Raw genomic sequence first — 15212 nt, forward strand, 5'->3', positions numbered from 1 at the left:
CGGGTAGAATTTGTTTTTTTAAATTTTCAACAATCAGCTTGTGTCTCCCTTTTCAGGACCTACCCATGTGGCCACGAAGGCCCCGGTAGTGATGTATGTGTTGTTATCCTATCACCCATACGCTCCTAAGTCCAGAAATAAATAGTTTGTCTCTAGATATAGTTTGGTTCGGTGAAATAATCGCCCCCAACCGCCGCTAACGAGTAAAAGGTTCAGCTTGTCTAGCATGTTTGATAATATGATCTAATCACCCCACAACATAATAAATGATTTCAGTGTATTCCTTGACCCCAGAAACATACGGTTAGACACCAAAATTATCATCCTAGAATAAATACTATGGGGGCTATAGGGGATTATTTGATGAGGCGGCCGTCTTGGACGCCATCTTGAATTTCTCAAAACGCTCATGGGTGACCGAGGTTCACCCAGCAGATTCTGAAAGAGGACACCCTAGGCTACTAAAATGAACCATAAAAAAAACTTTGTAAATAATTTCCAGGTTCACTCGAAAAATTGAGTTTGGCGATCGGACTATATGGAATAGGTATGCAGTAAAGTTTCAAAAGGATCTGTTAAAGGCTCAATACCACTCTTGTTGTAACTGAATAATATGTCCCAATCTTTATTCTGGTCAACAAATTGAACTATTTTAGAATATTTTAATTATTTGATGATACAAATTTCATCTTAACACACCTTATTTAAAAATTTTGAAAAATTCAACATAATGGTTTGAAACGTCTAACAGTAAACCTTTTCAAATGAAACTTCGATTTAAAATTATTTTGAACCCTCTGGACAAGTAAAAAAAAAAGGACACGTAAACATCTAGTACTTAGATAGAGATATTATTTATTTTCTGGAGGTTTCAAGCCAGCAAGAGTGTTATTGTCCCTTTAAGAATTGCGGCCTGTAGGCGAAACACAAATATTGGGCATGGCTGTCCCAGGTGGTCGGTCATGCACCAAAAATAATAGAGGTCAGCCTTAGGGTATAAGGAATAAGTATAAAAAAAATTTCAAGGCAATCAAGAATTGCGGGTTGTAAGTGACAAACAGACAAACAAAAAAGAAAATGGGAGTGGCTCTGCCCCAGGGGATTGGGCATTCACCACAAACAATAGGAATGTTCCTTAGGAAATGAAATGGGGTTTAACGTCCTACTGTTCTGCTCCTAAACTGGGCTATTGAAGACGGGCTTACGCCATACACATACAGTGTGCTATGAGGGAAATTTTGCCCGGACAGCAGAAGCAACACAGGACGAAGGATGATGTCAACATAATGTTGAGATTAGACCACCCTCAACTGGGACTGGACGTCGATAGCGGCCCAAACCATGACGTCACCTCCCCCAAAACGATCCCTTTCCAGTACGCAGTTACGGTGACGTCCATTAGGAAAACTGAGATTGAATCTAGATTCATCCGAGATGACATTTCGCTATGGTGTGTTGTGCAGATCCCCCCCCCCCCCGATTTGCGGCCCGATATTGGGTTCAAACCGAGAACTGCACAGCAACACACAGTAACTGAAGTTTTATTCATCACAGATGATCCTTACCCACTTTGATATGCATGTGCAAGAATGACTGGGAGAGAAAATGAGATAGTGACCCTATTTTTCTGTTATTCATATCAAGTGGTTCACATCTAAATTTAACGAAAAATGACAAATCGTGCTCAACTGCGTCAGATAATTTGAAAAGTATTTATTCTGTAAATACCAATACAAATATTCGTGGAAGACGGCTTTAAATGAATGGGACAAAGTTGTAATAACTTAACAGTTTATTCATGAATATTTACAGATGTACAATGGAATAAGATAAAAATCACAGTCATTTCTTTTGGTCTGTTTTAACCCTGTACATGTCAATTAGTATTATTAAAACTGTACATGATTCTGCAGTGCTTACAATTTCCCTAACACCTAGGGGATACTTCATTGAAATGTTTCAGAATTGATTTCCAATCCCACGAATGAGACAAGACCCCAGTGATAAGGTCATGTGACAGGACTTGATTCGTCATTCATTGCAATTCTGTATGTTCCTGGACTTCGAAAAACATCCACAGTGTTATTTATACAAGTCCGTCGACATTTAAAAACAAAAACGCCATTTTAAAACAATCTTACATAATTAGTACAGTATTTCACTATAAAAAACATTTGGAAAGGCATTGATTAAAACATTCATACAAATAAAAATCGTGCTTGTTTTCATTCACATATACCAACAAATAAAACACAATACAATATAAAAATACATATGAAAGACATTGTTTGCATTCTGACCACTTGATACAAATATGAATTCTGGCATTCTTCCAACACTCAACTATATAAAATTGTCAATAAACAATTACACTACATTCACTATAATACGAGATCCGTTATAGCATTAGATTTCAATTCTGGAATGGAACTGATTTTCATAAACCTTGAACTGGAATATTTTATCTTTACAGCCTGAAATAAAATTCATTTAAACAGTCATGTAATATTAGTTATTTAATGATTTGGCTATCCATATGTAATTCTAGCAATTTATATACTGAGCGCCATGGAAACCGCATCACTTTTTTTCCCAAATATTTTATTACTAGGTGGTTTTGTATGTATAATATTATGCAATACTATTAACTATTGTTTCACACAATGCTCCCAAACGCAAAAAATATCGGCCTGTGTGCACAAAAAAAAAATTGCAGAGATGCACATGAAAAACCCAATATTCACATGCAGCATTGTGTGTGAGCCCTTTAAAAGCATGTTTTCAACTTAATGTTCAGTACATGAACTGTGAAACGTCAATCTGTCGTGATTTGTTGTTAGACGTGTGAAGGAATCGAGCTAGAGATGCCGAGATTTACTGAAAATCAACGGAACGAAGCCATGGGAATGTCCAGGGCTGGCATGTCTACATATGCTATTGCCAGACACTTCAATTGTCCTAGTCCACTATTGTAAGGTTGTTGGAACGTGTTCGAGTTACTGGATCAACACGTGACCGTCAACGTCCTGGTCCACAACGCGTTACAACCCAGGCTCAAGACCCCTACATCCGGGTCACTCATCTGCGTGACAGATTCCGCCCAGCGACTCGAACATGTGCAGCAGTCGTCGGAAGACAAGGACCAGTAAGTGCCAACACCATAAGACTCGTCAAGAAGTAGGACTCCGTGCACAACGACCAGAAGAGTAGACTGGCAAAGTGTGCTCTTCAGTGATGAAGAGTCGCTTTCATCTTTATCACACTGATGGCTGTCAACGTGTGTGGAGACATCTTGGGGAACGTCTTGCAGACTTCTGCGTCTTCGAAACGATAGGATGGGGGAAGTATAATGATGTGGGGAGGCTTCACATTTCATCACCAGACCACCCTAAACATTTGCAGGGGTCGCGTTAATGCTGTAGCCTACCGTGATGGCCTGTGAAGGACACACGTGCTACTGACATCTGTGTCGTACTTTTGGTTTTGACCACTGACTTTGTACCCTTGATAACAGATTAAACATCCATAAGTGTACAAATGTGTTTTTGATGTGTTCCCATTTGAATATTGTTCACAATAAGCAAAATAAGATGTTTACAGGATCATTTTGTTATACTTACCGTTAATTTACTAGTTTCTGCTTTAACCACCAACTGAGCTAATTTCTGCATTACTGGATAAATCTCTTTTTCCGAGTAGTTACTGTAATGAGCTAAGGTTTCAGACTGCAAAAGAAAATTCAAATATGGTTCAATTACCGGCATAAAAACAGTTGTCAGTATACAGACTAAAATAGCAGGTTAGTATACCTCTTCAAAAAAAAAAAAAAGTAGGGGATATTGAAATGCAGGTTGTGATATAATAAATAGTCATGGGCACTTGACATGCTTTGAGAGTGTTCACAGATGAAGAGCTTATTGTCCCAGCAGAACCACTGAGCTGCATGTGCGACACGCAATAGCGCCATACACGTAGGAGGGGTTCATTGTCAAATTTGACACCTCAAGTTACACCCCAACGATAATAAATTGGCTACATGCAGTCCATTTGCATGCGCGACGACCACATGTTAGTGTAGTGTAATGTTGTCATAGCATGACAGATTCGGGCATGGGTCGTTATGGTGTGGGGAGGAATCGCCATGACTGGCAGAACGGACTTGCATATTGTTTCAAGGAAGGGTCACTGGTGTGTACTATAGTGACCACATCAGGCACCGATAGTTCTGCCCTTTGCTCTACGTGCAGTTCGACGTTTCATCTTTCAAGATGATAATGCCCGTGTCAACAGCGCTCGCGTCTTGAATGACTACTTCCAGTGTCAGCATATTGTCCATGCCTTGGCCAGCCACGAGTCCTGACCTTTCCCTTTAGAGTATGTCTGGGACATGATCGGGAGACGTGTTCGTCAATGTCAACACTGCAAGAACTGGTCGTGGCACTGCAAGAGGAGTGGGTCAAATTGCCCCAAATCTTGTTTGGATGGTTGATTAGGAGCATGCCACGACGAATTGCTGAATGTCTGAGGATTGGTGGAGTAATTGCTCTTAAGGACAAATCAAAAACGTCCATTTTCACTTTTGACAGTATCTCTTTGCAAGTGAAATGGGGCCGTCAAATAAGCCGGCCATATGAACTGTTTATGTGTAGGCAATTGGGGCTCGTTATTAACATACACTGGTTACACCGAATAAAAACAGCAGTGCATTTGTGCAGTTTTGTATGTTTCTGAATATCCCCTACTTTTGAAGAGTATAATTTTAACCATACATAGCATCTTATTTGTAAGGAAAACTTGGGATGTTGACTAAATTTGATAAGGATGCCTTAAGAAATATATGTTCACAAGTTTTACCCAACATTTGTGGAACTTAAAGTCCTAAAATACCAAAAAATCAGGGTTCAACTTACCCATTGTGAATCATCTAGCACCTTCATAGATAAACATAAAGCTGCAGCAGCTATAATAGATGGATTACAATGCACCATATCATACTCTATAATGGTAAGTTCCATTAAATACTTGGCAAGTGTATGTTTGGTTGCATCAACCTGCAAAAATATTCAATTTGATGTAAGGATAATAAACTATGAAATACACTGATGAGAACACTGCATTTCAAGCTTAGGCAATCATGTACAATTAATGCATCTATTGATATTAGCCATTTGTCAAACCTACTTGGTTGTAGTGTTCACCTGCCAATAGTTGTAAGGTAAGACTGAAATAAGTGAGACATGACAGTCATTCCTTTGATGCCGTACATTGTGTGGCATCAATTTGTATTATGAAAAAGTTTCCATAAACTTTCAAGAGGTATCCGAAAATGTTTAGTAGCCTGTAATTATTCAGGTTTACTACACATTGGTCATAACTATAAAATTAAATTACCTGACCAGCTTTAGAATTCCTTCGTAAAAAATGTAAACACAATGGCTTTCCAAAACTAAAATCTAGTGTTTTTAATATTGTTTGTTCCATAGTCCTAATATCGGCTTTGGTATAAGCATTGTCCGTTATGTACACAAAATCCGCCACTTCGGGGGCGTACATTTCTTCATATTTTGAAGCAAGCAGCATTGAGGTAACCCCAACTAACTGCAACTTATTTCTAGAAATCGGATGAACCTGGAAAAAGAATTTATGGTCTTGATAAATATTTCGCCACGATGCAGAATTAAAAATAAGGTATGGGTAAACTACAAAAAGGCACCAGTTCCATAAAGACAAGACAGGTTTTAGAGGCGTAAGTTTACGACATCTGGAGCAAAAACCAAAAGTCAGGGTTAAAGATCAATGATGTCAAAAAGATAAATGTCTAAACTTGTATTGCAACATTACTGAATAGATAAAATGTTACTTAATGGGGTAACAATGTGGCAACTCTAACCCAAATCTTATGCCCAGAGTTTTGAATATTTCAAGACTGTCTACCATAATTGCTTATAAACGTAATGGTTCAACTGAAAAAGCTCTACATTTTGGATTTCATGCTGGTACACAAGAATTATTTTCAGAGCTTGCCGTGGCATTTGCCTACTGAAAATGAGGGGAAAAATTTACAATGGAATTAATGCATCAGGATTTTCAGTCAGAAAAATTTGACGGGTCTGAAAATTCCTCTGGGCAAAGAAATCATTCAAGTAGAAGTCAAACCAGGGGAAAAATACAAACCTGCAAAAACCTGTCTATTATAGAAACCGTTAAATATAAAGTTTCTTGTAATAGATGGAATCTGTGATGAACTTGGCATAACCAATCAATCAAGATTGATCTCATTTTACCAGTTACTTCTTGTCCTTCAAGAAAGTTAGCTTTTACGGCAAACGTTTCCTACAAAAATAAACAAAAAAAAAATAGAGTTTCTGGATACGTCAAAGATATTGTCATGCAGAGAAATGGTGTTTAACTTCCATGACACAAACTAGGGCTGGCAAGTGGCAATCGATACCCATTTTGAATATTGATATCGGCAACCATTTCGGCAATATCGATATATCGGAAAATTTGAAGTTGAAAATAACTGTATGCTAATAATGCATTTAATAAATGTGTTATTGATCAAATAAAAAGAAACTATGATCCTCAAACTATGTTTTCTTAATGTTGTTTCGTTGACAGCTTATCTTATAGTATTATGAACAAAATAGTAATCGCAGCTTTGCGCTTGCCATCAATTGCTGTTTACAATTTTCCTCGCTCAGCTACTTACAACAATAAATTTCTATTAAAATCTAGTTATTTCCCCTGAACAATTATTCATTGTCATTGTTGTCAAAGACCCCAAAAATTACCGGAGCGATCTTTGTACCTTTGCCTAGTGTGTGTGTGTTTTTAGTTTTAGAGTGTTTTGAATGATAGACAGCGATTATTTGACACAAAACATTCCGTTAATTTCATTCTATTGAAGCTCCTTTATTTTTTTTATACGAGTATCGATATCAAGAACTGAATATCAATATTTTTCCCCCGTAGTCGCCTACGATTATCGGCTATATCGATATTTTTCGCCAGCCCTAACACAAACCAGGTCATTTTGGGACAAACCTATCGTGCAATCTTTAAAAATTCAATAATTCATCTGCTGTGAAATATGGTGCTTGTGGCTACTAGGTAATTTCGGTACTTCTCCAGCCTGCAAACCTGCGTATCTCAAGGACTTGGCTCCCAAATCAGTGATGCAAACAAGTATTTACCTCTAAATGTCTCATGTAATGGTAAATATCATTGACATAGTCACTGACAAGTTGGGGGTTATCTTTGTCGTTGGCGTCAATATCTTCAACTGTTAATAAAACTTTGGAGAAGGCGTCTGGTTTGTCTTCACTAATGTCCATAAGATCAACAGTCGACACAATTGGTTCAGATGGCATCTTTAAAGATGGTATAAGCTCTACTACAACAGCAGACTCTTTCTCCTTTAAAAAAAAAAAAAATCCAGTGATAAAAAATGCAGCATTAGTATCACCTGGCACTTGGGTGTGAGTAACCATTATGACCATGGGGTCACGGTGGCCAAGACACTGGCTCACTAGCCTGGGAGGCCGGACCGTGTTCGATTCCTGCATTGGCCGAGAAAGTTATCCAGATTTTCCAGCGTGCTTTTTCCTTGTCAGTGATGCAGGACAGAGGGCCCGACCCGAACAGTTGGAATTCGATTTAAGAGTAGGCCCTAGTGTCGCCGTCGGTTAAGATTTCCCTCATAGCACACTGTACTATGGTTTATGCCCGTCTACATTAGCCCAGATCGGAGCAGAACAGTAGAACATTAATCCCCATTTCATTTCCATTATAACTACTCAATATTATGTTGGACAATTCCATCCAGGGTGCGGGAATAATGGCACATATATATATGCCAAGCCCATAATATAAATAATTGCATTTTGTATGATAGGCTATAGAGTTATGTCTCCGTATATAGGGTTATGTAATGTACACGTTTCAATTACCTTAACAAGATTGCGGGAATAATGGCACATATATATGCCAAGCCCATAATATAAATAATTGCATTTTGTATGCTATAGGGTTATGTATCCGTATATAGGGTTATGTAATGTACATGTTTAGTTTCAATTACCTGTAACAAGATATCCGATTCCGAAACGGTAGTCTTACTTCTTGTAAACTTGGATTTCTGAATTATCTCCTTTTTGATTACAGGTAGGCCTAATGCTTTTTTCGTTGGGTCAATAGTCATATTAGAAACTTTATTTCCTATGTCTCCTAAAGCAGACCGATTGCTTCGGTTGGAAATACCTTTACTCGACATCATTGCATCACCTTTCTTCACAGCCAACTTTTGACTAGCACCAAGATTAGCCTGGAAAAACATAATTATCAAAATAAATTAGAAGTAGAACATTTCCAATGTAATAGTAATAGATTAATCTACATACAGATCACAATGTGAACTAATCATTTCTATTTAAATATTTTCCAACTGCTAGTACCCATCAATCCTAAATATTGTTTGAAGTTCAATGATCCTGCCTGTCAATACCAAAAATTAACTATAATTTCTCAACACTAGCCTACAGCAAGGACCTACAGTACGGCCTGTAGATGTATCATGTAGACTAGAATTAAAGGAGCTAAATCGCTAACATTTGGGACCTATAAATTGACAAGAGAAGGTCGCAACACATAATACTGTGGTATGAATGTATATAAACTGATTTACATTCAATGGTTTCCGTTTTTACTCCAATTTCAAATCAGTTATGTTCGGCGAAATAAGCCAGCAGTCTCAAGCGAGTGCAAATTTCTAGTGTGGTTATTCAAGTCTACATACGCCGTTTGATTTGGTGCAATGTGTCTAGCCTCGTCCCTCAAGTCTCTTGATACAACTGGGATTGAAGCGCATTATGGTATTTTGTCTTAAATATTGGATATCAAAAGCCCATCTTTTTCCGGTAAGATCACAACATGAATGTTGATTTAATTTGACAAATAAATCGTGTTTTCAATGTTGAAGATTTTGGATGATATTGAGTTAGAGACTTAGCTACTTTAAATTAGAATAAATCTGACTAAGCCTAGACAATCAAATCAAAAGTATCTAGAGTAGGGTCTACAGTACAATCATCTTTAATTTTAAAAAGATATAGGGCCTAGGCCTAAACAATTTAGCATTCGTTCAATCGTTGGACAAGGGGAAAGAAATATAGCCTAATATGACATGTCTGTTCACGTTTGGGCCGGGGTCAAATTCATTATACTACTGACTATCTTGTAGCCCACTAGGCTATAATATATTATAGATCTAGTATATTATTGTTAGCCCAAGTTCGAAAATAGATCAAAATTAAATACTAAAATATACCTCATTTCCAATGTCGATGAATACTAGGCCTAAGTTCACCAAGGGGTAATTAATAATAGAGCAATACTTTAGGCCCAGTGTCCCACGGTTAACATTAGGCTAAAAAAGGCGAAGCCATCACGGGTTGAGTTTCCGAGTACCTTGTTCTTCGGAACTAAAAAAAACCTCAAACATTTCACGATATTAAACGCTTTGATACCTTACCGATGAAGAGCGTGTAACTGTAGTCATTTTCAAACATGGATTTACAACAGAGACTGGAATATAAGCATTAGTTTATCCCTTATCCTTAGATCTGAATATACACACAATATTCCCTCTCTTGTCATTTACATGTACAGACACAGCAGTCTGGAAATTCTTTCAAATAGCGGCGGCACGATGTCGATTGGCTGAATAGGGCACATAACAATATGCGGATTGGTTAATTTTTGTATCGTTGTCATAACAAAATCATTGCAATTTATTAAAAATTATTTATATATGGAATAAATTAGATTTGGTATATTCAGAATACTATATTTTTTAAAGCATCAACGACAATGTATATATATAAAGATATATTTTTTTAATTTACATTTGGTTGTGTCACGTGCAGTATTGTTTACTTCCGCTCTGAGGAAAATTAGCTCCACGTGGTATATGTGAAGTTATTGTTTACTATTTGACAGTTAAATGGTTAAATGAGTCGAACCGTAGCTATAGCAGTTTCAATCATAAGATGAATCAGATATACATGTAATTATATAAATATATATGGAGAGAAAGAGGGAGTATTTCTACTGCCCAAAATCGAAATTGACATGATTATGATTATCATGTATCATGGTCGCTTTATTTATTTCTTCTTTCTAAACTTTCTTCTTCACTTGTCTTCACCGAATCACTCTCTCTGGGTCTGATTCTAAACGCTAATTTCAAAATAATACTGAATGTCAAGAAATTACCACCCAGTTAGTTGTGTTTTCACTCAACTCAATATTAATTATCCATAGGCATAATCTAGCTTCTTAAAGGTCACCGGAAAAGGTTCATAAATTTTTTAAATAATGCAAGTAATTATGTCAACATATCCTTTCCATAAGTATAACCCGAACCCGAATGTCAATATTACCTGCAACAGGTAAATTTCAACGTTAGCAATTTCCGCCATTCTCCGTGGGTAGTCGTAACTTTCCGTAAATTTGACGTCATTTTAGTCCTTCTGCTCATATTCTAGTCTATATTTCTATGTGCAGAAGGACTTAAATGACGTCACGGATTGCTTATTGACGGAAAGTTCCGACTACCGACGGAGAACGGCGGAAATTACTAATGTTGAAATTTACCTGTTGCAGGTATTATTGACGTTCGGGCTCGGGTTATACTTATGGAAAGGATATGTTGACATAATTACTTGCATTATTTAAAAAAAAAATTGATGCTTTTCCGGTGACCTTTAAGCATTAAAAATACGGTAGCACGATTTACCCAAATCTACCCAAATCCACCATTATTTCAACTGATATCACTATAATATACCGTTCTTTCTATCAAATTGTCATTTTTAATTTAAAATCATAGCGTTTTTGTGTCAGAATGTGATTTCCACAAAACTTTGGAAGTCATAACCAAGGGACATAACTCCTCTAATACACAAATCTAACCAAAACAACCATTATTTCAACTCATATCACAATAATTTATATCGATTTTTGATAATCTATCGTTCCTTTTTGTGTCAAAATGTGATTTCTAAGGAACTTTGGAAGTCATAACAAAGGGACATAACTCGTGTTAAACACAAATCTACTCAAATTCACCATCATTTTGACAGTTTAAAATACTAATAGTTTAAAATCATAGCGTTTTTGTGTCAAAATCTGTTCTTGTTTGGGCAGAGTACGGAAGGGAAATAACTCGAGGACCGCATAACTCTATCCAAAATTCTGAATGATATATGCCTCAACAGGGTGTGTTCCTCTTAAGCAAAGTCATTTTACAATACATATATGCATAGACCTAGTCATGCTTGCTTTGTAGGGCAAAAGTTGGAAGGAGGGTAAAGTATAGGAGGAGGGGGAGGGGATTAATCATTACTTAATATTAGCAGCTTTATCGGAAGAATTAACCACACCACTTCAAGGAAAATATAAAATTTTAATAGAACATTTATGTGAACAAAAATTATCTATACTAATATTTGTGACTGTCGTTTGTCTGTCTGTCTGTTCGGGGTTGGCAGCTACACTAGGTCTGCCCCGTAACTGAAATTTGGGGTATAGGGGTAGCTCGGACCGGGGAGTAACATAGGCCAGGTGGCGTAAGTCTACCACTTACGGTTTCGGAGTTATGACCCCCGAGCGAAGCTGGTCTGTTCGGGGTTGGTGGCTACACTAGGTCTGCCCCGAGTCTGAAATTTGGGGTATAGGGGTAGCTCGGACCGGGGAGTAACATAGGCCAGGAGGCGTTAGTCTACCACTTCCGGTTTCGGATTCATGACCCCCGAGCGAAGTCTGTCTGTTCGGGGTTGGCGGCTACATCTGCCCAGAGTCTGAAATTTGGGGTATAGGGGTAGCTCGGGCCGGGGAGTAACATAGGCCAGGTGGCGTTGGTATCACTTCCGGTTTCGGAGTTATGACCCACCAGCGAAGCCACTCTGTTCGGGGTTGGCGGCTACACTAGGTCTGTCCCGAGTCAGAAATTTGGGGTATAGGGGTAGCTCGGACCGGGGAGTAACATAGGCCAGGTGGCGTTAGTCTACCACTTCCGGTTTCGGAGTTATGACCCCCGAGCGAAGTCTGTCTGTTCGGGGTTGGCGGTTACACTAGGTCTGCCCCGATTCTGAAAGTTGGGGTATAGGGGTAGCTCAGATCGGGGAGTAACATAGGCCAGGTGGCGTTAGTCTACCACTTTCGGTTTCGGAGTTATGACCCCCGAGCGAAGCCGGTCTGTTCGGGGTTGGCAGCTACACTAGGTCTGCCCCCAGTCTGAAATTTGGGGTATAGGGGTAGCTCGGACTGGGGAGTAACATAGGCCAGGTGGCGTTAGTCTACCACTTCCGGTTTCGGAGTTATGACCCCCGAGCGAAGCCGGGTATCTTGCTAGTAATTCATATTAGCAAAAGATCAAACAACTATAAACAAATGTATATAGAGTGTTAAATTACATATATAATAAGATTACAGAAAGAATATAATCAAGTGTTAGCTAGCATCAGGACCAGGAAAGGGTCGATACTCGACTGCTTAGGTTAGATTCATTTCACAAAATCTTGGCCGGCTAGCGTAACCTGTAAACTATATGTGGGTGGTGGATATATTGGTTTAAACAATATTTTATTTCGAGTATGACTATGACATGAGTATATACAATACTGATGTAATGGATTTGAAAACAAGCCAAAGCTTATATAAATTCATCTCCATGTAATTTATACATTTCAATACAATTAGTAATATGTACAAATTTCAAAAGTATAGCTTACATATTTACATAGACAAATAGATAAAAAAAAATATAGATACATAAATAGATAAATAAAGAAATAAAGAACTTAATATCATCCATCATCATTACCACTATCATCATCATCATCATCATCATCAGGTACTTAAGACCTTTTAACATTAGTCACCATCGCCTGCCATAATGCTCTGACAATTAAATATAAAAAAAAAATAAAAAAATATAAAACCACTAAAACATATTTACTGAGGCCTGTTACCTTATTTATTCAAAGTGTTTAGTTAGTTTAAAATACTTGTGAACTTGGTTAAAAATGACTTCGTTGTAAGGGTTACTTTCATTGGGATCACCATAAAGAAACGCTTTAGTATGTTTGCGGGTGAAATGAAATGAAATGGGGTTTAACGTCCTGCTGTTCTGCTCCGACTAGGCATACGCCATACATTGTGCTATGAGGGAAATTTTGCCCGAACAGCGGCGCTACGGCCTACCATTATTGTTTTAATATATATACAGTATGTTATTAAATATAACTGATTATAGAACTATTATTGTTTTAATATATACGGTATGTTATTAAATATAACTGATTATAAAACTGGTTAAGTTTTAATAGATATAATGAGTTATATGTGTTTCATGTAATTATTCTGTAAATACTATGTAGATATCATATGTAAATAAACTATTCAAAAATAAAAAAATAAAAACTGTACTTATTATTTCCTAATGTACCAGTACATATATGTATATATATATATACTCTTCAAAAAGGGTAGGGGATATTGAAATGCAAATACATATGCAGGTTGTGATATGATAAATAGTCATGGACTCGTGACATGCTTTGAGAGTATGTTCACAGATGAAGAACTTATCGCCCCAACTGAACCACTGAGCTGCATATGCGACACGCAATAGCGTCATACACGTGGGAGGGGTTCATTGTCAGATTTGACACTTCAAGGAAGGTTTGATGAGAACTGCCGCGTACTGGGTTATCTATCCATGTTTGCTTTCCTATCGGTTCTTGCATAAGATTTACTGTTTAGAGTATCTTTGCTTTAGTGTGTTACGTTAAATTTGATCGGGAGACGTGTTCGTCAACGTCAACCGACAACACTTCAAGAATTGGCCGTGGCACTGCAATAGTGAGTGGGTCAGATTGTCCCAAATGGTGATTGGACGGTTGATTAGGAGCATGCCACGACGAATTGCTGAATGTCTGAGGATTGGTGGAGCAATTACTTATTATTAAAACAAAAATCAAAAACGTCCATTTTCTCTTTTCGAGTGAAATGGGGCCGTCAGATAAGCCACCCATAAGAACCGTTTATGTTCATGTGTAGGCAATTGGCCTGTTATACTCAGCCAAATTAAAAACTTGACACTCAGGATTTTTGGGACTAGATTTTTAATATTTGGTTTAAGGCAACTATTTTAGTGTTATGTTGTGCACAGACGACCTTGACATCAACAGAAAGCAAGAATACGTCTCGCCGAAAGTCCTTGACATTGATAACGTTCGTGATGTCACAGTACTCCCCAAAATGAAATTCACAGACTTGGAGAACAATCGGAATAAAGTGTTTAGTAACGGTTGTGGCCTCCTCTAGCGTCTCGTACTGCCACACAACGTCTTCTCATGGATCTCAGAACATTAGTAAACACTACCCGAGGAAGACGTCGCCACTGCTCAGCGAGAGCATGTTGAAGGTCCTGCAACGTCAGTGGTGGATTCACATGCTGACGAACACGTCGACCCAGCTCGTCCCAGATGTGTTCAATAGGATTAAGGTCAGGGCTTAGCGACGGCCAATCCAGGACTTGGACACCAGCATTTCTTAAAAAATTCTGGGTAGCAATTGCTGCATGGGGTCGAGCATTGTCTTGTTGAAACGTTAGTCCAGGCCCATGTCTCGGCATAAACGGAAGAAGAACAGGTTGCAAAATCTGATCCCTGTATTGGACAGGATTTAAGTTCCCTTAGACAACAACAAGAGGAGAACGTCCATGTGCACAAAAAGAACCCCAAACCATGACGCTGCCGCCACCAAATCGGTCAACTTCTCTGACGCATACTTGAGTGTAACGTTCACCTCGTCTGCGGTACACTCGGGCCCTGCCATCGGCAAATCTCAAAGTAAATCGAGATTCGTCACTAAAGACAACCGAATTCCACTGTCTTTGAGTATATCTTATGTGTCTTGTGGCCCACACAAGTCGGTTATGGCGATGAAGAGGTGTCAATATTGGTCCATTATAGGGCCTCTGAGCTCGAAGACCAGCAGCCTGCAAGCGATTTCGAACAGTTTGTGCAGTTACCCTTCCACCAAACATCTCTCTACTTGTGGAGGTTGCAGTGACAAATCTGTTTCTAAGATGACGTAATCGTATTGCTTGATCTTCCTGGAGTGACGTCACACGTGGCGCTCCC

General features: G+C 38.3%; 2 protein-coding genes across 5 annotated transcripts in view; one reads left to right on the plus strand and one right to left on the minus strand.

Annotated features, from left to right (window-relative positions):
• The window catches only part of LOC126817601 (focadhesin), a 310529-nt gene that overhangs the window by 4487 nt on the left and 290830 nt on the right, over positions 1-15212 (plus strand). For 3 of the 4 annotated variants that reach the window (XR_008787793.1, XM_050544677.1, XM_050544681.1), the window contains exon 1: positions 9942-10066. The exons of the other annotated variant lie outside the window; for it this stretch is intronic. The gene's annotated coding sequence lies outside the window, so the exon portion shown is untranslated. Of the gene's footprint in view, positions 1-9941; positions 10067-15212 lie in introns of those variants that run through there. 4 annotated transcript variants of the gene reach the window in all.
• On the minus strand, positions 1699-9680 carry LOC126817611 (G2/mitotic-specific cyclin-B-like). Its single transcript, XM_050544701.2, has 8 exons — positions 9533-9680; positions 8084-8326; positions 7197-7418; positions 6175-6333; positions 5392-5628; positions 4911-5051; positions 3621-3725; positions 1699-2474 (listed from the first exon to the last, which is right to left on the minus strand). The coding sequence occupies exons 1-8, from the start codon at positions 9557-9559 to the stop codon at positions 2382-2384; spliced, it is 1227 nt and encodes a 408-aa protein (XP_050400658.1). The 5' UTR covers positions 9560-9680; the 3' UTR covers positions 1699-2381.

Source organism: Patella vulgata, chromosome 4 (genome assembly GCF_932274485.2).
Source record: "Patella vulgata chromosome 4, xgPatVulg1.2, whole genome shotgun sequence".
Lineage (NCBI taxonomy): Eukaryota > Metazoa > Mollusca > Gastropoda > Patellidae > Patella > Patella vulgata.